This window comes from Myotis brandtii, unplaced genomic scaffold (genome assembly GCF_000412655.1).
Source record: "Myotis brandtii unplaced genomic scaffold, ASM41265v1 scaffold374, whole genome shotgun sequence".
Classification (NCBI taxonomy): Eukaryota; Metazoa; Chordata; class Mammalia; order Chiroptera; family Vespertilionidae; genus Myotis; species Myotis brandtii.
Window position 1 is genome coordinate 5528696 of NW_005364372.1, and position 24657 is coordinate 5553352.

Consider the following 24657-nt stretch of genomic DNA (forward strand, 5'->3'; position numbering starts at 1 on the left):
TTTCTAATGGGTTCTTCTAGCATTTTACTCTTTACTATAGTTATGATTTATGTTTTAGAAAAAGGTGAAATATCCAAAAAAATGAAAATCTAAAAGTTTGTGGCGAAAAAGGTTACAGATAATTTGATAGGGAGTATTTGAATTGCACATTCCTTAATATTAACAAATATGTCCCCTTTAAAAACCCTAGGTAATAAAGACATCACGTGGGCAATGTTGGAAGCTGGTGCCGAGACAGATGTTGTCAACTCGGTAGGAAGGACAGCAGCTCAGATGGCAGCCTTTGTGGGTGAGTTATTTTATGGCAGTTTTACATGAGGTTACACCCCAAATTTTCTCCATGGAAAGAATACCACTTTACTTCTCAAAGAACAAATACTGTCATGTTTATTTAAAAAAAAAAAATGTTTTTAGCCCAGTAGATTTTGTCTAACTTAATGAAATACCCATGATACTTTGGAGAAAATGAACCAGCTCTGTTGAATGTCCACTTTGTAAGATACAGAGAATGGTGGAGTTATTTTAGTTGCAGTCGAATGCTTTGAATATTTTATTTCTCTAAAGGAAGTAGTTCAATGTATAAGATCATGAACTGTGAAGTCAACAGTGTTCAGTTTAAATTCTGGCTGTGTTACTCAGTTGCATGTTACTTAATAATTCTGACCTTCAATTTCCTCATTGTAACATGTTTACATGGTTATGGAAAGCATCAAATGAGACAATAGAGCTTTACAAGTAACTAAATAAATACCATCATTACTGTTGTTAATAATAATTATAGCAATGTAATTCTTTTGTAGGAAGAAGCATTAATAATATAATATATAGCTGCTTCATTATCATCATCAACAACAAATATTTATTGTGTGTGGTCAATATTTCTTGATGTGTTAATCCTGTTACTGGAAATAATGTAGAGGGTTTAGAAGAGAGTGGGAGTGAATATTTGATCATTGGTAGTTTGGCCACACTAAATTGGCAGTTAGGAGAGCCCATTAATAGAAAAGCTGTAAACATCTGACATAGGGAGTGCAGTAAGTGGCTTTGTGAGGACTAATAATTCATGAAACAAATACGTAATGTTCACAACCTATATACCCAGCATCACTCTAGGTGCTTTGGTTACATTGGTGAACAAGACAGAGGCTGTTCATGTGTTCATGGCACTTGAGGCCAATAGTGGTGATGAGCATTGTGAAACAGCATATGCTAAGGGACCACTTAAGAGTTCCATAGAAACACATCAAAAAAAGGGATCTTCTATCCTTACTCTAAGGGGGTTTTGAGAGAAATAACATTTAAGGTAAGATAGAATGGAAATTAATCAGATGTGGGGTATCATATCTGTATATTTTGTTAAATTTTACTGTCAATTTATAAAACTAATAGTAGCTACCATGATCAAGTTGGACAGTTATGGAGTCACTTTATGATAGCTCTGTGAGAGCAAGTATTATTTTAATTCAGTTTCAGAAGGATTGGAGAAAGGTATGGCCTTGTTGTGCAAGCTTCAGAGAAATACTTATCTTCCCATAGCTATTGATTTTTTTATTGTCTTTTTTATAAGTCTCCTGGGTTTTATAGCTATTCAGTTTTGTTTTATTTTCTATTTGAATTAGCTTTAGGCTTCAAAGTAACAAGCAATAATAATAATGATAATTGGCATGTATTGTTTTTTTAATGGAAATATTTTCAGCTTTTCACTTTTTATTATGATTTGCTTTTGGTTTTATCATTACATAATTCCATTCTGTCTTAAATTTTAGTTCTAATTTTTCTGATAATATAGCCATTTCTGATTTCTTTTTTGTTTTTAATATTTTGTCACTATCTCTTTGCCCATCCTTTTGTTTTCAATTTTTATTATTTCAAAACTAGTATTATACCTATATTATTTATAAACATACAAGAGGCCGGTAGGGTCCCTCGGCCTGGCCAGCGGGGATCAGGCTGAAACCGGTTCTCCGACATCCCCTGCGGGGTCCTGGATCTTGAGAGGGTGCAGGCCAGGCTGAGGGACCCCACCAGTGCACGAATCATGTACTGGGCCTCTAGTATGCAGCATATAAGATTGGTTAATCTCTTCCTACCTTCCCACCTCCCCCCTTCTCTCTAAGATTCATCAGTCTGTTCCATGCTTCCATGCCTGTGGTTTCCACTCCTGCATTGAGCCTCTGCCCCCTGGTGGTCAGTGTGCATCATAGCTACCAGTTGGATGGTCAAACAGGCAGCCAGTCACTTAGGCTTTTATGTATATAGATAGGTGGATTCTGTTTTATAACTCAAAAGATATTTTCTCTCTTTTAAAAGGTATTCATTTAGCTTATGCATATTTCACTTAAATACTGATAAACTTAATTGCCTCCTCATCTTTTACTCTTTTACCTCAGTTTTTTACTCTGCATTTTACTTGGTAGTTGTGTGTGTGTTTCTTTCTCAATGTGATTGTCTGGTTACGTTAGAGTACATTTTATTTCTCCTTTTATTGACTTGAATGATCAGGATGGGAGAAGAACTTCTATGCATATATGCATAACCCATCGACACAGACAATAGTTCAGATAAGGCCTGGGTGGGGGGTGTGTGTGGGCAGGGTGAGGAGATCAGCGGGGGGAAAGAATGGGAAATCTGTAATACTTTCAACAATAAAGATACATATTTTTTAAAAAAATGTTTCCCATTCCACTAGTGCTTACTTTCCTATTCACAACACTCCTCATTAAACTCATAGTTCTCAGTTATCATCTAAAAATAAGAACAAAACTATACTCTGTGTCCCACCCCCAAAGGCCTGTATTTACCCATTTAGCCACCCCAACAAGAGGAAAACCTTAAAACTCATTTATTTCTTCACATCCTCTGTTTTGGTTTTATAGGCAGCAGGACTTTTCCTTCCTCCGCCATCACCACCACTAGCTGTGGACTTCGCTGAGAGTGTAACATTTTTAGTACTAACATGTTAGTAGAGTGTACCTCCTTACTTCGTTCAGTAATTCCCATGGTCAGCAGTATAATTCCTCAGTCATCCTCTCCACCCATTCCGATGCTCTCTGTTGCCAAGGCTGTTGTTCTCCACTGTTTCCTCTTTCTTCTTGCTCCACTTAGGTTTTAGTGACAGACCTTCTCAGATGGTATGTAGGTTGTATTTTGTTTGAAACTCATCATAACCAAAACTGTCTTTCTCTGTGGAGAATGTGAGTCATATCTTGGCTAGTTTCATGATTGATGTACCGTTGTTCTTTTCTCGCAATCACATGTATAAGTTACTCCACAGTTTTCCTAATCCAGATTTTGCAAATGAGAATTTGATTTATTTTCCTTTATAAATTATTCATTTCTCAATATGGAAGCTTCCCCCAACTCCCAGCATTGGTTTTGTATATTAATATTACTGCTTCATTAGTATGCATTCAAAACTCATAAATTAAAAATCAGTAAAACTACTTAATACTTTTGACTATAAAATTTTAGATATAAATTAAGTGAAAATTTATATTTATAATGATAAACTTTAAATATATATCATTCTTATATAAATTATTAGCAGATGAGTTAAACTTAAATGTCAAAATAATCTCAGCACTACCGGAAATGAAAGAGATTAATCTTGTAAAAAGTAACGTAATATTTGTTCTTTCTTCCAAAGGTGTAATCTTAAGAAGCCCCAAGTTCTGTGACAGTGTGATTATTATATAGCCAGTATTTTTATATTTTCAACTGCCAACAGGGCTGTTTCTGACTAACCTATTGGGGGACTGATGAGAAGATGAAGTTACATGCTAATTCTTCATTTTCCTCTCATCCCTTTATCTTTAAATCTTCTTATGTCTGTTTTCATATATTTTAGGAGCGGTTTCACAACATTTTTCTTTCAGAACTATTTTTACAACTAGGTATGGCTTAGAAAAGTGGCTTAGAGATCTGTGAGAACCATAATGTGGATTCCAGGCTTATGGGAGCAAAAGCTTTTTCTCTAGTTTATTTCATAAAGGCCAGCTTTTCTCCAATTCGAGGGGAGGGGAGGTTAGGTTACTAATATGAATACTAATTATGATAAGAAAAGCTCTATCAATTTAAATTTCTATATAATGAAAGCCAGATGTGATTAGGGAATAATGACCATCATTTGTGTAAGGGTGGAAGAAGAGACATTTAAATTATAAGCAATCTTTGTAAACTAGGGTAAAAAATTATAAGTTGAACACTGCCTTTTTTGCAATCCTCATAATCTTCATACATAGTAGGGATTCTGTGTCTTTAAAAGGAGATTATTTCTTTTTTTTTTTTTTTAATAGATTTTTTATTGATTTTTCACAGAGAGGAAGGGAGAGAGATAGAGAGTTAGAAACATCGATGAGAGAGAAAACTAGTATTATACCTATATTATTTATAAACATACAAGAGGCCGGTAGGGTCCCTCGGCCTGGCCAGCGGGGATCAGGCTGAAACCGGTTCTCCGACATCCCCTGCGGGGTCCTGGATCTTGAGAGGGTGCAGGCCAGGCTGAGGGACCCCACCAGTGATTATTTCTTGACTTCACAAAGCATGCTTTAAATGTTCCCCCAAACCTTTTACCTCTCCTCCTCTTCTCTCCTTTCCTGAAAATTAAAGATGTATGTGCATTTTACCACACAAGAAAACAGAGCAGCATTCATTAATTTAAAAATTGGAAAATGTCTTACTGTGAATAATAAAGTAACAAATTTCCTATTTTTCTGTTAAAAGGTCAACATGATTGTGTAACTGTAATCAACAATTTCTTTCCTCGAGAGAGACTGGATTATTACACTAAACCCCAGGGACTGGATAAAGAGCCGAAGCTGCCCCCAAAGTTGGCAGGCCCACTGCACAAAGTTATCACCACAACAAATCTTCATCCTGTCAAGGTAGTGTAGTGTTTATTGTATTTGCTTTTTATTTAAATACAAGAGACCCAGTGCATGGATTCATACACTGGTTGGGGTCCCTCAGCCTGGATTGCACCCTCTCACAATCTGGGACCCCTCGGGGGATGTTGGACTGCCAGTTTCGGCCTGGCCTGAGGGATGTAGCAGTGTGGGAAGTAGCAGGCAGCTAGGGAGGAGCCTGAGTAGGGCTCAGTGCTCGGCGCTTAGCGCTCCGCGCTCCTAACCACTCGCCGCTCACTCCTTACCACTTGCTCCTTAGCACTGCCATGGAGGCGGGAAAGGCTCCCACCACCGCCGCTGTGCTTGCCAGCTGTGAGCCCAGCTTCTAGCTGAGTGGTGCTCCTGCTGTGGGAGCAAATTGACCACCAGGGGACAGCTCCTGTGTTGAGCATCTGCCCCCTGGTGGTCAGTGTGTGTCATAGCGACTAGTTGTTCCGGTTGTTTCGTTGTAATGGTCACTTAGGCTTTTATATATATGTAGATTGCTTCAGAGTCTAAGCTGTTCTTATATCTATCTATGTAAAACCCTAATATGCAAATCGACCGAACAGCAGAATGACCAGCAGAACATGACCAGCAGAACGACTGGTTGGCGGGTGGTGGGGCCGGAGAGCAGGTGGTGCCAGGCCAGCCAAGGTGGGTGCCAGCAGACAGAGGGAGGCGACCAGCGGCAGCGGTGGGGCGATCGGGGGGTGGGGCTTGTGAGCAAACGGCGCCAGGCCACCAGCCAAGGCAGGTGCCAGTGTGGGTCCCCTGATTGCCCTGCTGGTTGCCCCACAAATCAGCCCTGATCGCCGGCCAGGCCTAGGGACCCTACCCTATATATTGGGAATAGTCTCTTAGATTTAAAAATTAAAATCTGGCAAGACTGAAAAAACAGGATGATGCAGCGATGACATGCATGGACTCTGGCTTGCACATTTTGTGGTGAGCCCTGATTCTGACATTTAAAACTGTGTGACAAAGCCAATTACTTCTCTCTGCTTCAGTTTTTGTACCCATAGGATGGGGAAAATGGTACTACTGCCTCAGAAGGATCATGTTATGTACTACTTTTTATAATCAGGGCAAAAAAATGTAGATACCCATACAACAGCAAGATGCCTTTCACCTGTATGAAAAGTATGGTTACTGGTGCATGCAGTGTCCCGGATTGCGAGAGGGATGTCTGACTGCTGGTTTAGGCCTGTAAACCAGCAGTCAGACATCCCCCAAGGGGTCCTGGATTGCGAGAGGATGCAGGCCAGTCTGAGGGACCCCCCACCTCCCCCTGTGCATGAATTTTGTGCACCAGGCCTCTAGTTGGATCATAATTGTCTTGGGTTGGGTTTTGTAGATGCAGAGCTTGCAGTGGGCTCTTGGTCAGTTGATACAGTGAAGGAGTGCTCTCACTTGAAACCTAGAGCAGAGTGAAGACTAGAGAGGAAGAAAAGCTAGGCAAAGAGGTGGATTCAGCTGAAGCCAAGCCTCCGCTTCATCTCACAGGGAGCTCTGCACTGTTAATGGCTCTGGAGAGGCAGGGAGCCAGGCTTTCACATCAGTCATTGGCTGAGGCCTATCCCCAGAGGGAAAGGACGGCCTCCCAGATAGTGCCAAGTCAGGTGGCTCCCTTTGGATGAAGGTCCCTGGGGAAGGAGGCAGCTCTGAGCCCAAAGCAGCCAACACTCCCAGCAGCAGGGACCTGGTGCACAGGCCTGTAGACAGGATCTGGGCAGGGCACCAACAGCATCCACTATAATAACTGGCCTTCTACGAAATGTTCTGACATGTAGTCATGAACATATTTTTTAATGCAAGTACCTATTTGATGACTTTACGTAATACAGTTCTTAGGTTAAATCACACAGATTTTTAAACTTTGTAGACCAACCCAGAAGTTCAAATGGCTTAACTGCGGAAACTTCAAGAGCTGTTCTGAACTATTTTCACTGCTGTTTTCTTTATATTTTATATACAGCCTTTTGGTTTGTTTGAAAAATAATGTTTAATCAAGCCAAATGAGTATAATTTCTTTAATGAGTCATTACAGAAAACTCCATGTGTGCTACAGTAAGGCTGTCCTTTATCAAATTTCAATGTCTGTTATAGTCTTCATTCATAACGTATAGATTTGATAGTAATTCAGAGCTGTTTAGTGAGCAGGACAGTACGTTGGGTCAAAAATTGAGGTTTTCCCTTCATAAAGGTGTTGCTATACTGTAGTAAAATAGATTTCCTTACAAGCCTAGTACAAAAGAGGAATCTGTGGAGTAAACGGAATACCATTAATATAAGTGGACAATTCTCATAAGCCTTTTTGATGGTGCATACTCATTTGAAGATATAAGTTCCAAATTGTATATAATCTTATTACTTTAGTGATGCATCCCTTGACTTATAGACTTTGAAGCTCAAGAAACAAATGAATGAACAAAATATACCTGTTATTTGGCCCTTCACCCCAATTAATTTTCTGGGCCATCAGTAGAGATGATAAACTAGCAGATCTTTCCTATAAAACTGACAAGTAGAGTCTATGCTGTTTTTATTTTTCAAAACTTAAATGTTTTCTGTAACATTCTGAAAAAACACTAGAGGCAAACTTGTGATCCCATGTAGGCAAAAAGGAAATTCAGCTGTGAATCACATGTTTGCATTTCTACTGGAGAGTATATGGGCCTTAGAATTTAATCTTTAACAAATATTTAGCCTCTTCTGAATCAGTAGTTCTTATCCACCCAGCATCCAGGTGGCAGCAACTACACCACCATGGCATTCTTTCTCTTAGGAGGAGGCAGGCTGGGATGAGAAGTAGGATTTTTCTTAGGGACACAGTATTTCTCAATGTAGAGAATGTGTTGTTTTACAAAGCCTGTTGTCTCCTCAGTAGCCTGAGCATTATTGGACAATTCTGGTTTAGATTGATTTGAAGAAGTTCCTGCATTTTTATCTTTGTTTCCACCCCCTTGAGATTGCAGTAATTTCAGTTATGCAATAATGGAGCCTGTGGAATAATTTTTGATGTTTACATGGAAACTAGTCTCTCAGGGTTAAATGTCCTAAGAATTATGGCACCTCCAATTATTTTGAGTAAATCAGATTAAGAGCATATTTAGATAGGTAATAAATTATAAAAGTATATAAACTGAAATAGCCTACATTACATTTTTTAGAGCATTGGTTTTATAAGAGCTACTATTCTATGATTATAGTACCTTCCTTCAGAGCAGACCTGGCTTTTTATATGGATAAATGCTCTATTCACTTGAAAACCTTTCTTTTATCCACACTTTGGATAATAGCTACCCAGTTGCTTTTGTGGTGGCCCATTTTCATTGCTTTACCCCTTTTCAAACTGGCATTGGTCTTCAAGGGGAGCCTTATAAAAATGTAATTAACAGCCACTTTATAAAGCTAAAGACCTTTAAAAATATGCACAGAAATCCTCAATACGCAATTCATCTTTTGCTACAATGCACCCGACACAGCTACATTTCCATCGAGGTTAAGTGCCTGCTACAGTAATAAGGATGTTTGTTTTCAACAGGGACTTGGGGAATTGTGCTGCTGCCCAGAATACAGAGGTTAGAAAGGAGAAAATCAGGTTCACAGGAAAAATGACAGGAGTTGAACAGGACCTCTAAGTTGTTAGAAGGCAGATATGCGCAAATGAGCCCATTTTTAATTGTTAAATGATTTTTAAGCCCAGAATTGTTCAAAATGAAAAAAAAAAAAGAATTCAAAATGCCGTTGTTTAAACATATTCGAAGGTAGCCATTCTCTGGGAGATGAGCTATATCTGCTTTTTATACCTGTAAGAATATATTTATTTCTCCATAATAATTAATAATATGGAGTTTCTTTATAATGTATTAACTTATAATATCACAGTGATTAAAGGGAGCAAACTAGTTCAAGTATTATCATTTTGTGTGCAGCTATGTAAATGTTTCTGTAAGCTCATGGTAGAGCTGTGGTGATGTAACATTTTTTTGTATATATTGCTGTATATTATGAAATAAATAAAGCCTAATGTCTTAACAAAAAAAAAACATTAATCTGGATTCTGTTTGAGGTTTTTTTGAAGATCTTGGTGTAAGATCCTATGCTTTCATTATAAATGCTGTATATAAAAGTATTGAATAAACATCTCCAAATGATTGTAGTTGACTGCAGAAATATAAACAACTAATTCATGAGTCTTCACTACCACAGTTAATTTTTGATATGTGTTATGGTAGGGAAAGTTGTTAGCAAATTTACCAACAGGGATTCTGATTATACTTATTTCATGAACTCTAATAATTTATTATTGAGTGCTATTTTAAGTAAAATACAAGATTATATATTAATCTAGTAGTGTAAAAATAAGTAAAAATAATTTTAATTTCACAAGAACACCTAATCTATATAAAACTTCCAAGTAGGAGGCTAGGCCTGTGTTTTACTTAAGTTAACGAATTATCTTTCTTCATGTCTAAAGAAAAGGATCTAATTCATGAAATCTGCTACCTGGTCTTCCCTAACATTTACATTATCTGGGATAGGTATTTAGCTGTAACATGTTGGTTAACAAATATGACTTTCTGCTCAGTGTATGCAATTGTGCCCATGTTACACACATGCTTACATTACTGTTATGCCACTGGATTTTTACAGCTGTTCTCTGCAGACCTACTGCATGTTATCTACCCTATAACAAAGTTGGTAAAAAAAAAAAAATACTCCTCACTACACCAAGTTTGAGCTTAATTTGGGCATATATGGGAAGTTTGAGACTCATAAAGCATCAGATTTAATTACTCTAATATTCCTCCTTTTGAAGCTATTTTTTCTTTCCTTTTTGATCTATTTTTCATTATTATGGATGCTAGAAGATATAGAGAAAATCTCCACAGAGAAATGTAGTTAATCAGAAAACAATACACCTTTCATTTGTACTTATTTCTATAAAAATGTCATTTCCTTAAAATTAGTAAGAATTAATGAGTTGTTTTACAAATAAAATCATACTAAGAAAAAAAAAAGAATTAATGAGAGTTGTAATTCTTTTAGCCATGAAATTCTAAAGCTCAGTGATGTTAACTAAAAGAAGTGATGACTTGTTGATTTGATTCTATATATAAAGGATGTGCAAATATACCATTTTTATCTTTAGTAAAAGTACTTTTAACAGATACTAAAACCATGACTCTGAGTAGCCAGCTAACCATAGATGGCAGCTCACGTAACTTTGACATAAAGAGTTCAAAAAATTCCAAAACATCAGGGTCCTTCTGTATTAGTTTTGTAACTTTCATCAAGGCCATTTGCATTCTAATTTGAATTAATGTAGTAAGTCTGTGGCTATAAGAAAGACTCCTTGGTAATCTTTGGAAATCAACTAAAAGGGAGTACTTAATTTTTATACAGAAAAGTCTCACTAGAATTTCTTCTAGATCGTGATGCTTATAAATGAGAACCCTCTGCTGGCAGAAGAAGCAGCTCTGAACAAGTGCTACAAGGTGATGGATTTGATTTGTGAGAAATGTATGAAGCAAAGTGACATGAATGAAGTATTGGCTATGAAAATGCATTACATCAGCTGCATCTTTCAGAAATGTATTAACTTCTTAAAAGATGGAGAGAATAAATTGGATACTCTGATCAAAAGGTACTGTTTTTTGTTAATCATGCCACATATTTGTTAATCATATTTGTTAATCATGCCACATATAAAATACAGAATGTTTCATTATATGAAGCCTTGTTATAGATTTAAAGTTTAAGTATTTTAGTAGCAGTTTGTTATCGTTGGGATCACCTTCAGTCTGCAAGAAACAGGGACAATTTTATACTTAGGCTATAGACTGATTGTTCTGTTCTGTGCTCTCTACAGGGCTTTGTTACCCCCCATTACAAGCGAGGAATCTGAGGTTTGGAGAGGTGAAATAGCACGCATAGGTCAGACAGCCAGAAAGTAGCCCAAGTGCAAGTGTGAGGACAGGTGTGCTGTGCCACAGGTGGTGCCCTGGATTCGTCACGGCACTGTGTATCTCCGTGACTGTACCTGGGACAGCTGTGCGTTACCTTTGTTCTCTAACCACCAGGGATCAAGTTCTCCTAGTTTTCCTGAGAAAAAGTGAACTCAGTCGGAAGGGTGTGACTTGCTGAGAGTTTTCATTCTTTGTACAAATAACTGACATGGTAATAAGTAACTAGCGAGTCTGATAGCAGTGTTCCTTGTGCTTTATGGCAGGGGTCACTTGCATAAATAGAGCTGACGAGGCCTCTCCTGACCCGGCAGCAGAACAGCAGTTTGAATCTAGTCTGACCATGATTTGAATAGACAATGACAATCTTAAATAGCCAAGAAGAAACTACTAAAAGTTCATGGGTTCAGCTGGGAGGAAATGCTGAGTAATTCAACTCCAGTTACTGTTTGAAAACTATCTTTCAGCTTATTAAAAGGCCGACCTTCGGATGGCTTTCCGATATATCAAGAAAAGATCATTAGAGAAAGTATCAGAAAATTTCCTTACTGTGAAGCCACACTCCTCCAGCAGCTGGTGCGAAGCATCGCTCCCGTTGAAATTGTAAGGCTCTTATCACTAAGTTCGCTCCAGCAGGAAGACCTAACCAGCATATTTTGTACAATTAGAAGCAGGTTCTCTTTAGCATTAATTAATTATTTAATAAGAAGAATTGTTATTTTAGAAAATTTTCAGGAACAAATGTGGAGATAGGTTTTCCAGTTAACCCTGTTTGTTTATCCATTTCCCTCCTCTGATCCTTTTCTTCCATTTATATCTTGTGGTTTAATAAACAGTAATTCCCTGTGTCGGAGTCTAGATGGTTATAGTGACCTGCATTTTAAATACCTCTGTGAACCTGGAAAGGTGGGTACACATCCTCTATGTCATACAGATATACACATGTTCATGGTAATTTGTGAAAAACTAGGTAAAGGTCCTGCATTAGATGAAAGTAGGAATTGATTGTCTAGGTTGATGGTTTTGGACAGGTTGGTGGAGAGGTGAAGGGATGAGCCCTGGCTCATTGTATGTCCTGATAAACTATCTCACCGTATGTTCCAGATGGTTTTGGACAGGTTGATGGTTTTGGGTGGAGAGGTGAAGGGAGGAGCCCTGGCTCGTTGTATGTCCTGATAAACTATCTCACCGTATGTTCCAGCTTCTTATAGTCGACCTTACTGCCTCTGACTTTACAAATTTTCCATTTTTAAAAAAAGAAATCTATTTATACTTTGCAGCTATGGGAAGTAAATTTTAACTTTATCTGCTCTTTAAAGTACTTATTGCCCTTTTGTCCTATATTTATTTAAGCAGTATTTTATAGGACACTTCCTGCCTTCACTGTTTTGAATAGGTTTCTGTTCACCTTTTCTATACAAGTCATGCTTTTATACATTTCAATCAAATCCTTTATCAGCCTTTGTCTATTAGGCAAGAAATTGATCCTGACACTGGTCCCATCCATGGCTTCCTCCCTTCCAGTGGCAATGTTGCTCCTTCTCTGCATCCGTAGGGTGCTGTATCTTTTTTAGTGTGAAACATAACATCAGGACTAGAAATGGGTTCCAGGTGCTCCTTTTACAGTAAGACTTCACCTATTCAGAACCACAAAATAGAAAGACCTGCACAGACAAGATGATCTCACGAACCTCATGTGTTGATTAATGCATGAGAGCTCACCATGATTTCCCATGGAGATGCTTTATCCTGTTTAATATACTTGACTATTTAATGCTTAAGCTTTTGGGAGATTAAAGTTAGCTAGTTATGAGGGTGGTTTATTAATCATGAGTGTGTTTGACTGTACATATTAAAACTCCAGCTAACCATGAATTAAGTAAATAAGGACTTATTTATTTATTTACTTAGAAGCCCCAAAGTAGGCAGACCAGATCTGGCCCAGTGGCTCAAAAATAAGTAGATTGGGAACCCAAACATTTTCCCACGCAATATTCTTTAGCTATATAGATTTTCATACTCATGCTCATGGCCTCATGGTTGCAAGGCTTCTGATGCTCTTTCCCCGAGCTCACATTTCTATCCCAGGCAGGCAAGAAGGAATGGGGTCTATGGCTGGGAAGCAGGCTGTCCCAGAACCCCGCTGCCTGTGCTGCATGACCACTCTTAGCTGCTCAGGAGTCTGGGAGAAGAAGTATTTTTGGCTGGTCTAAATACTGTTGCTGCAAACAAAATTATGCTTCTATTAGCAAGGAAGTTGGGGGAATGACTAGCAGATAAACAACTAGAAATGGCTACTATGAGGTATTTCCAGCACTAACAAGTGGTAGTTGACATTCTGCCTTCAAGGAGGAAAACAGAAAAAACTAAAAATAGCAGTTCAGAGTACTTTAAAAATAAGTCAAAGCAAGTCAGTGTAGGAGTCAACAATGCATCTTAGCCCTGTATCATAGAATATTGTAGTTAGAGTTTATGGAGTACACTGATTATTTATCCTAGTGATCTGAGCCATTGAGAGAAGGTTTATTCATAAAGTAGGATTTAGTGCATTTTAGAAAAATTTCTCTTCAAATTTTTTTGTTCTTTAAGAGTTATATATTCTGCTCTCTGAAAAACTACTTATCTGGAATGCCTGTGGTTGTGAGTGTCCCAGATAGCCACTGTTTACTTCCTGATGGGTTTTGTGATATTGCAAGTTTATAAGCGTTGAAGTGCTAACCTTCCTCAAAACATGGTGGTTCTTTGGTTGGCTCCCGTGGGGGTCACCTCTGGCCCCTTCTCACAGTGCTCATGCCAGGGCCCTGCTGCAGAGGTTTTGATTCCCTCTGCCTAGTGTGGAGTTCTGGCTCTGTCACAAAGTTCAGCAGGAAGTGTGAGAAATGTTGCTCCAGCCTTGTAACAGATTATACTGTTAAAGCTATTTGCTTTATCAATTCATAGCGTATGTCTTAACTTCTGGAAGGCTAGCCAAGGTCTCTGAGTTTATAAGATACTCTGGATATAGTAACCTATTTGTTTTTAGTCTGACTGTCTTCCGTGGGTAGAGCTTTGGTACCTAAACAGATTCTTATTTAACAAGTAGATGACAAGATTTTATATAGCAAGAATGAGTTCTTGTCATCCAGTAGTGACAAGAAAGATTCCATGTGGTTACTCAGCTGTGTCTTCAATTTTTTTCTGAAGCAATATTTCAGATTAACAGCCATTCTTCTAGCAAACTATCCTTTAGTTTTATCTTTGGTTACATCTGAGACTGTTACTGTGTTCTGATTCCCACTAAAGTCCAATTTTGGGGGGAGATTTTGAACATGTCTTAGTTACTTTGTGAAATAATATTTGAACATTAAAATGTAATTGTTATAAATATGTCATATTCTGTTCATTTATGGACCAGATTATTGTCTAATACAGTACTCTACTTCTGAGGCAATAAAATTACATGGACTAATAAGTATTTAGTGTAACATTAAGTACCAGTAATTCTCAAACTTTCAGTGTATTTCAGAATTATCTGTAATAAAGCAGGTACATGGACCACCACATCTTTAGAGATTCTAATTTAGAAGGTATGGGATGGCGGATTGATTTGAATTTTAAGCAAGTTCTCTGATGCACACCATCATTTGAGCACAACTTCTATAGACCTTTATTCCTGGTAAAATATATTAACTTAAATATCTAGTATCTGAGGTTTCATTTCACCTATTTTTTCTCGCCATTACACTATCTTCATTCCTAAAGAGAATTCTTAGCACTTTAATATAAAAGGAAACCCAGTCATTATGTTTTCAGAAGGAGCATAACAATTTCAAAATGAGTGCTACTTTAAAATACTTCTTAAATCTTTTGAATATTTCGTTTGACTATCTTGAGTATACAGAACAGTGTAAAACAATGTTCTAAGAAAATCCCACTGAGTTCATTGTCCTGTATCTGAAATCTTTGTGGGCTTATTGGATAATCCTAATTGAAAAAACTTTTATTCTAGAAGAGGGCCAACTTTTTCTCTGTGAATATTTGGAGCCATGAATTACCTCCTGTATACTTTTTGTAGAAAATGGTATAATCAAAAGGGTGTTTGTCATTTTGTCATGATGAAGTCAATGTAGTCGCTAACCTTAATGACTTTGTCTCTTGTGTGTCTGCTTTTAGATAACATTGTTCATGAAGTGTCATCTCAGTAGTCTATCCATGGTCATTTTAGAGAGTTGTTTTCTCTTCTTTATACCCATTCTAGGGTTCTGATCCCACTGCATTCTCTGTACTTACTCAAGCCATCACTGGTCAGGTGGGTTTTGTGGATGTTGAGTTTTGTACCACCTGTGGAGAAAAGGGAGCGAGTAAAAGATGCTCAGTATGCAAAATGGTAAGAATGAAGTTCTTTGAAGTTCATTGACAACTGGTTTAGATTTCATTCAAGTTGATAATTGATTTTTAATATTCTGTAAATATAGTGATATTAATTTTCTAATAAATTCTAATACATTAGATATAAAATATTGCATCTAATACTGAAAAGTAATTTGGAAGAGAGCTAAGGATAAGTGTAGTTCTGTGCCCTATCTTCTGCCAAATGCCCAGACTGCCCCAACTTCTGTGCTGACTACCCCAAAGAAGAAAGGATATGAATAAATGAATGGATATGAGCAAATAAGAGAAAGGCCATACATAGGGGACCAAGGCTGTGCAGAGAACCTAGAATAAGACAGTTCATAAGTGTACAATCTTAAATATTCTGATATTGACTTGAACTATTACCTCCTCATCAGCTCTTATAAAACTATAACTCCCTTGTGACGGTTACCAATCTTTAAGCTTTCTGGACTATACTACCTACTTCTGTCAAAATTATCTTTGTAAAGATAATTTTTTACAGTAATATCTGCTTGTGTTTTTCTTACATTCAGATATTGCACACATGCATGTGTCTGTACATTCACTTTTCCCTGTAGATAATGTTAATTTCTTATTGTTTTAAGGTTGACATTCTTCAGCACATTCTTCTGTAACCCATTACATTCTGTTGAAACCTACTTCTCCAGCCACATCTCCTGTAATTTCCCACTTCTCTGAGTCTCAGTTTCCTTATGTGTGAAATTGGCTAGAATTGTGAGAATTAAATGAGACCGTCTATATAGGCTAACTATTGTTGCATATAAAAACACTCCGAAATTCAGTATTTAAAACAACAATCATTATTTCTCCCATGTTTGTGGTTGGCTGAGCTCAGCCAGAAACATTCTGTTCCAGGTAGCTCATCCTCCTTGGACCAGCAGGCCTGGCTGAGCATGTTCTCGTGGTGATGGCAGAAGTATAAGTCCGCAAATAGAAACACATATGAGGCTCTTTAGGTCTAGCCTTAAAACTACCATGCTATCTCATTCCTTGGGCCCAAACACGTCACATGGCCAAATTTAAAGTCAGTTTTCCTCTCCTTCAGTAAAAAGAACTTTGCAGTCACATGGGAAAGCGTTTGGATGAAGAACTAGGGCCAGTAATACAACCTATAACGCCATTGATGTTTAAGGGGCTACTGAAATGCTTGGCATATTATCTTGCAAAAGTCTAAGCTTCATTTACTCAAAACTTGTTGTCCTTGAACATGTCATTTACTTCCCCTTTTCTGCATTTTGTACAAGAAAGTCCCTACACTTGGAATGCTTTTCCCATTTCTTTGTCTACTGACTCCTCCAGCTAGAGTGAGTCATTGCTTCCTCTGTGTTCCCATTGCGGTTACATCCTGTACTAGGCCGAGTGTCTGACTCCCTACATGCAGCCTCATCCTGCTCTTTTTTGACCGTAGCTTCCTCTGGGACAACGATTGCACTGTACCAATTCAGGCACATAGTAGGTTCTCAGATAAATCATTTGTTAAAGAGTCTTTCATAGACCATTTGTTATATATCCATTATTGTCATAAAGTGTAAGCTAAAAATTACAAATATAAGTCAGTACACATGCACACATCATGGTTTCAAAACAAAGTATAGAAAACTTAATATTTTTACAGCGAGGCTCTTGGTTTAATGTCATAATGGAAAAATCCTGTAATCGTAGCTCTTAAGTGCAAATAAACCTTAAATTGCTTTTCAGGTAATATATTGCGACCAAACCTGCCAGAAAACACACTGGTTTGCACATAAGAAAATCTGTAAGACTCTCAAGGACATTTATGAGAAACAACAATTGGAGGCTGCCAAAGAAAAGAGTGAAGAGGAGAACAGTATGTATATAAAAGCCGAGCTGTTACTGCGGCTTAGTGGGGAGGGAGGCCGAGCTGACACTGCTGCTTAGTGGGGAGGGAGTGATGGATGATATTAAGACAGGGCCCCCAGGAGCTGAGTTTTCTCTGGGGACTAATGAAGCTTGGGTGACCAGTGTAAGGATCAAACTTCCGTGTGGTCTCAAATGTGTCCCTATTTTGAATCCCTGCTTTTGGGGGATAATTTATAGATATAGTCAGCCTAGTGTCACTGGAAAACAAGGGACATAAAATTCTGATTTTATTCCACATTCTACTTTCTGACTGCCCTGGAACTGTGGGACTCTTAATGAGCATTTACTTACATTCTGCTCACAAAGGATTTTAAGGTCTTTGAATAAGGGAATAATTAAATTTCCCCTAATGGCTAACCAAGTATTTCAAGATTGGAAGCCTTTAAATTTCTTAATTTAAAAACTGCAGGTGAAATTAGAGCAGATTTATGAAACCCAATGGAATTGCAGATCTAATAATGCACAGATTATATTTCTATAAGTGTCAGAGCAGTGAGTTCCATAGTATTTTTCCTCAAAAGTGTATGACTTATCTTGGTCAGAAACAGTGAATTGTTTCAGCAATATTGGGGGAGAACTGCCCCCACTCCTGTGCCGAGCCCCAGAGTATATATCATGCATTCTACGGAGTGCTTGTAGTTTGAAAAGGTTGCCCAGGTGACTTTGATACTAAACACTTCCTCCTTTCACCCCTCAAGGGACCATGTCCCCTTTACCACTTGCTTGAGAAACACTATTAGTGGGATTGCATAATCTGTAAAAAATTAAGTCTAATTTGTATAAGTAAACTGAAGAGAATAGTCAGGCTTTCTGATGGCCATGCTTTTGCCTGTTTTCTGATGAAACTTGTATCCTATGTGTCGAAGACAGCGAGAAATAGCTGGTCATGTTCTATACAGGTTGCAAGAGACTGAGATTGTCGCCAGTGTGGGAACTCCCAGTTGCTAAACATCAGCACAGCCACACACTATTCTAAGTGTTACAAACACCATTATTTGCCACAAATGTAGGATAGGTTTTACTATCCCTGACTTTGTAGGTAAGGAAACAACTTTGTACAGACAGTAACCTACAGGCATCAAGTTAATTCATGGCAAAGCTGTGTTCGAAAACAGACTTTGTCAGATCCCAAACAACAGTCCTGATTTCAAGGCCTGGCTTTAGAGCCAGAGTCCTGAGTTCAAATGCCAGTTTTGTTGCTTTTCTAGCTGTGGAACTTTGAGAAGTTAGTGAACCCTAAACCCTCTCTCCTCAGTTTCCCCACCTATAAAATAATGATAATAGAGATAATTTCCTTCATGTGGTTATTATGAAGATGAAATAATATACGGAAAGTGAAAGGAAAATGACTTTTTTCTTTTTAGCAGATAGCAAACTCGATGTCGATTCGAATGGTGTTACTGAAGAGCAGCCAGAGGCTGGACCGGCAGTGCCCCAGGAGGACTGCGATGCTAAGGGTCCTGAGGAAGGGGAGAAGGCCTCTCTGCAGTGTGATGCTGGCTTGGAATGCTCACAGGAGGCTACTGCAGGTCCCCTGGCATCTGAGGAGTAAAAGCCAGAGCACATGCCAGCACGGACGGTCCTCACCCTGCAGGGGCTGGAGAACTCGTGGGATTGTCCCCATTGCCTGTGACAGCGCACGGCACCGTGGCAGCATTTCCTAGAATAGATAGATGCTTGCCAGCAAAGCTGTGTCTACCCTGCCCTAATTTCCCCTGATTTCTGTTCCATAATTTGACAGATATTCCTATGGAAAAAAATTAATTTTCAAAATACAGGAGAAACATTTCTACTTCCTTTCGGAGCCCAGCTTTCCAGCAGTTGTTCTCAAAGGGGAGAAAATCCCCTTAAAGAAGAAATAGAGGCTCCAGGAAACAAAGGGTGAAGTCAGACAGGTGTAGGAGAGAGGAAGTTTTTAAGAAAAAAATGTTATAGCGACAAAGATGGGTAGTTAAAAAAAATCATAACTTTGTGTGAAAAAAATGCATATAAATAGCATTTACAATAGTGAAGTTCTATGTAGTAGGATATAAGGAAATGAAGAAAGGCTGTGTGTTTAAAGATCTCTGCCAGAGTCCAGCTAATTATAGTTTTCTATAGAATTATCCTGAGCAGTCTGAACTGTATCTACTTCCTGCAGTGATGTTTTATCTACATACAGTGTCTGTACCTTCAGAAATACCAGGTTCCCAGGAGGCACTAAGGCATCACCAGAGTTAGCTCGTGCAGTAAAAGACATTTTTTACTCAATAATGGCTAAACATAGTTTCCACAATTGTAAAACTAATTCATGTGCCATATTCCACTTGAAAGGTTGACTTTTATCTTCCTGCAAGCTTTTCATGTGGCCCTTCCTGTCCAGAAACTGACGTATAATTGTTCTTTATAGAATGTTCCGGCATCAGTTTTTAGAGTGCAGTATTTAAACATAGTCAGAGTGCGATGGCTGAAGACATCGCAGTTACACAGTTTCTTGTGTTGATTGTAAAATAAATTGTGCCTATTAATATAACCGACTCACATCTTGTTTCATAGTTCATTGCTCAGGGGTGGCACATATTAGAAAACAGCAAATATTAGAAAACTTAGCAAATATTGGAGACCAAAGTAGTAATTGCTTTTTGTTTGTTTGTTTTTAACTTACTGATTTGAGAGAGAGAGAGAAAAAACATCGATTTGCTGTTCCACTTATTTATGCATTCATTTGTTGATTCTTTTATGCGCCTTGGCCAGGAATCAAACCAGACCTTGGCATATCGGGATGATGCTCTCACCAACTGAGCTACCTGGCCAGGGCCAATAATTGTTTTAATATGTACAATTGCAAATAAAAACAACTAGAATTCTCACTTCACTGATCAAATTATTCTATCTTGCTGGTTCTCTCTTTCCTTAAAACACATACGTCTTTGGAGCATCCTATACCATGCTGCATGTGAGTAAACGTGGTAAGTGGTTAGGAATGCAGCAGGCAGAGTTTGTCTGAACTTGTCAGTCATGACAAGCCTCCATCAAGGTACCTCATCTGCACACGGATAAACCTTGGATAGTAAAATAATCCTCCCAGGCGGCCCTGGCCCACAAATGTGTTTTTACCTGAGGTCCCTGATTTTTCATTGTTGTTTAGGATTTGTGTTGACATTCTGTATTACCATCATGGTCCGTGTCTTTGGATACCATGGAGAGTTACTAAAAAAAGCAGAAGGAAATAGGAAAATCCAGAAATGTGGCAATGCAGAGGTACTTTTCCCCTTCATTGAAATGAATGTTGATATAAACCGGAACTCTAACACAGCTATAACTGACATAGATAGGAACTTGGACAAAGAGGACCTCACATATAAACGGTGGCAGTATCACAATTTTTCCATGAATGTATTTCAGGAAAGGTGTGGTCAGAAAATGGGATTTAAGAGAAAATGAGATTGGTTCTGGTTATACTCCTTTGTCACAAATAACCAAAAATAGTAGATGTTTCCATTATTACACCATCAAAACGGGTGATTAGTCCAGTTATTTTTTTTTAACCATGTAGAATTCTTTTCAATACTAGAGGCCCAGTGCATGAAATTTGTGCACTGGGGGGAGAAGAGGGGTCCCTCAGCCCAGCCTGTGACTTCTTGCAGTTCGGGACCCCTCGCTCCTTAACGTCCGCTGCCACAGAGGCGGGAGAGGTTCCCGCCACCACTGCTGTGCTTGCCAGCTATGAGCCCAGCTTCTGGCCGAGCGGCACTCCCCCTGTGAGAGCACACTGACTACCAGGGGGCAGCTCCTGCGCTGAGCATCTGCCCCTGGTGGTCAATTGTGCATCATAGCAACTGGTCGGTCTGGTCATTCCGCCATAAGGTCGCTTAGGCTTTTATCATATAGACTAGTAGCCCGGTGCACGAAATTCGTGCACATTAAAAGGGAATTAATTGCCCTAACCGGTTTGGCTCAGTGGATAGAGCATCGGCCTGCGGACTCAAGGGTCCAAGGTTCGATTCTGGTCAAGGGCATGTACTTTGGTTGCGGGCACATCCCCAGTGGGGAGTGTGCAGGAGGCAGCTGATCGATGTTTCTCTCTCATCGATGTTTCTAACTATCCCTCTCCCTTCCTCTCTGTAAAAAATCAATAAAATATATTTTTTTAAAAAGGAATTAATTAGCAGAGATATTTAAATATTGCTATTTGCCCTTTCTCTATAATAGAAGTGTGAGAGATGAAAGGAAATTAGTAAAATGTATATGAAAATCATATAAATTTATTAATAAACTAACAAAAGGATATAACAACAGAGGCATGATATAAAAACGACAAAAACATGATATTAAAACAAAAACATGATATAAAAACAACAGTGGTGCAAACAGTGACTGATAAATTGATTAAACTTATTCTAATATCTCCCTGTACACCACATTAAGAGTGAAAACACTTTCAGAGTGCTTGAATTGGTCATTTATATTGGGAATGAAAGGTTCTTCCACCGAGAAGTAAATTTGCAGCAATTCCTGTAGACGCTGTGGGTAAAACAGTACCACCACAACCTCTAAAATATAATGTATTAAAACTTTATTGTGGGGAGCCGCTACAGTGTTTTGGACAGGTTCAAGCCTTGGACTGATGAGAAGGCACAGTCCTCTCATTGCCACGTGCAAGTCCCAGCTTGGAGGGCAGGGCCCTCCCAGCACAATTATAGCCAACAGCTGTAGTTGTAAGCTTGAACCTATGGTCTGAACATGTGTCCCCATGTGCCCAAGTGATGTAGGCTTGATAGAGTTCAGGTGCATGTAGTTGAGTAGGATTGAAACCCAGGAGAATGTTGTAAACATCTTGGTCACGCCCTTACTTTGTCTCCTAGCATCTGCTATAAAATAAAGGCATGGCTGTGGGCATGGTCGCTGTCTCTCAGAGAAGCAGCGTCCCACCGAGACCTGGCTTTCATTCTCTTGTCTGTCTTTTCTAAGCCTTTCAGCTGCCCCCACTCAGGTTCATCCCTGGCTGTGCTGCCGCACGGCACACTTTAGAAAGATCTGCCTCCACACTCCCAGGGTGGGTTCCTGCCTCAAACCCCGCCTTTACAGGAAACAGCTCCGGGAAACAGCTTGGGGAAGGGTGCAGCCGTTGCCAAGACAACCCCTGCAGGACTGACTTCCTTTCGGTTGGTCGCAGCGGTTCTTCTGGATGTGATGAACACCACCCATGGTTTTTATATAAGTAGATGCTATTAAGAACCTGTAGGATTAAGCACAGTCTTACTATTCCAACATATCTTAAAAGCACCCTCTCAGTTGCATCTTCCATTTTGTAGAGTTTTAGGTTATATAACTAAAGATCATGTCTTTTCTATTTTGTGATTCTCCCCAAGTACTGTGTTTTTCAATCTCAGACACTTAGTAGCCCTTCATTATTGAATAAAAATGTTCAGTATTGAGTGCATTTTAAAGCAAGTCTTTTCATTCAAATGAAATATTTAAAAGGAGATTAAGTAAAAATTCCTAACCATACTTTTGTAATTGGAATACACTTTTCATCCTTTCCAAGTGATTATAAACTTAAAAATACCAAACTACACATTCTTTTACTACTCTGTTAGTGGTTAATCTGGAAATTACAATATTCCATCCTTAAACTTATTACAAATCTAATTAAAAATTAATACTTATGCAACTCATGGACCAGCTTAAACCTGATCCTGTTTAAATATACATTTCCATCATGAAATGGATTGTTGCTATACCTGGCCAACATTATTGCCTGGTGGGTCTGATACACTCAGCTCCTGAGGAGTAGCTTTGATCAAACTGTTACTTGATGGCTAATGGCCAGGCTCCCAGTGCTAGACGGGATGCAGTAGCATGCCAAGAACTAACTCAACAGTGACTAGTTCTCTGCCGCTGATGGTGGGACCTTGAAGACTGGACTGTGACGCTCAGAGCTTGCCAGACACTTCACAAGGCATCCTTAACTCCAGCTAATGTTCCTAGCACCATGGATGATGCGGGGTGATTACTGTATTGCTTATTTAATACTGTGTAACCAGTTACCCCAAGAACTTATTAATTGGAAGCCTCAGTAAGCATTATCTCATACAGTTTCAGCCGGCCAGACATACAGGAGCCGCTTAACTGGGTGGTTCTGGCTTGGGGTTTCTCAGGAGGGTGCAGAGCAGCTTTCAGCCAAGGCTGCAGTCATCTGAGGCTTTAACTGGGTCGGGAGGATGACTTGCAGCTGACATGGTTGTGGGCAGAAGGCCTTAGCTCCTCCCTGGCTTTGGGAAGGAGGCCTCAGGCAGCTCCTCAGAGGACTGCCTTAGTGTCCTCACACATGGCCGCTGACTTCCTGCAGAGTTACATGATCTAGGAGAGAGAACAAGAGAACATTTTGATTCTGTCTGTGACCTAATTTGGAAGCCACACCATCATGTGTGCCTTGCTATCAGCCACGCACCCACATCAATGCCAAACTCCTTTCTTTCTCTCAGCTGTCACCTTCTGCCAGGGAGCACATGGGAATAGCAGACCCTGGCTGTGCATAGGATCTTAGGGGCCCACAGGTAAATGTTGGTTACAGATTCCCACTGACAGCTCACTGCTCCCTCCAGGCTCCCATCCCCTGCCCATGCTGATCTCAGCCCACTTCTACAGTCAGGGTGAGGCAAAAGCAGGTTTTCAGCTCTGCAAAACAGAGTTTATTCTTGTATTATTATTTACTAATTATTGTATTGTTTTCCACATGAAGAACTGTAAACCGAATGTTGCCGCACCCTCTAAATCTATGTAACAGAATGTGGTGGTTCTAAGCACCAGCGAAGGGGGAAATGTCACCCTGCTTTTTGTAAGCTTTGGGTCATTGCTCTTTATCTCAGAGCCAACCAGTGATGTGTTTGAGTTACCTTAACCGTCCGGTTTTGTGTCTCAGTCCCACACAACTGCTGAAAGCTTTTCTAGTTTCTCCTTCCACTGGTAGTATTCTTCTGGCTAGGCTAAGCTCAGATTATTAGCACACATACAAATGACAAATGCCTCCAACACAGCAGACTGGATTAGCGAATTGTGGTATAATCATACCATGCAAGACTGTGCAGCAATGAGAACAATGGAATTACTGCTATTAGCAACAACATGGGTGAATTTTACAATGCTGAGTAAAAGGAGCCAGACAAAAAATAATGCCACTTCTGTGATCCCATTAATATGCCTTTCAAAAACAGACACAATTCATGTACACTTTAGAAATCAGGACAGGGATTACTTTTGAAGTGTGGGTAGTAATGAGTAACAGTACTGGTGACAAGAACGAGGAGGCTTTTAGAGTGTTGGCAATGTTCTAGTTCTTGGTCCAGTTACATGGACGTGTTCGTTGTTTGAAAATTTGCTGAGTCGAGCTCTTATGATTTGTATACATTTCTATATATACATTTTACTTCAACAAAAACATAACATCAAATGTAGGAATTTTTCATTATTAGGGTTTGTTTTTTTATTTTTTAAATTTCTTTACTGATTAAGTTATTACATGTGTCCTTATCCCCCCAATG

General features: G+C 39.0%; 1 protein-coding gene across 5 annotated transcripts in view; it reads left to right on the forward strand.

The window, feature by feature from the left end:
• The window catches only part of ANKMY2 (ankyrin repeat and MYND domain containing 2), a 33408-nt gene extending 13616 nt beyond the window's left edge, over positions 1-19792 (forward strand). For 4 of the 5 annotated variants that reach the window (XM_005872318.2, XM_005872320.2, XM_014544663.1 and 1 more), the window contains 7 exons: positions 191-289; positions 4726-4886; positions 10325-10539; positions 11326-11461; positions 15096-15224; positions 16952-17081; positions 18499-19792. In XM_005872318.2, the coding sequence (XP_005872380.1) occupies positions 191-289; positions 4726-4886; positions 10325-10539; positions 11326-11461; positions 15096-15224; positions 16952-17081; positions 18499-18686 (1058 nt within the window). In that variant the 3' untranslated portion in view covers positions 18687-19792. The remainder of the gene's footprint in view (positions 1-190; positions 290-4725; positions 4887-10324; positions 10540-11325; positions 11462-15095; positions 15225-16951; positions 17082-18498) is intronic. The other variant, XM_005872319.2, reaches the window with a different exon arrangement.
• The last annotated feature ends 4865 nt before the right edge of the window (positions 19793-24657 follow it).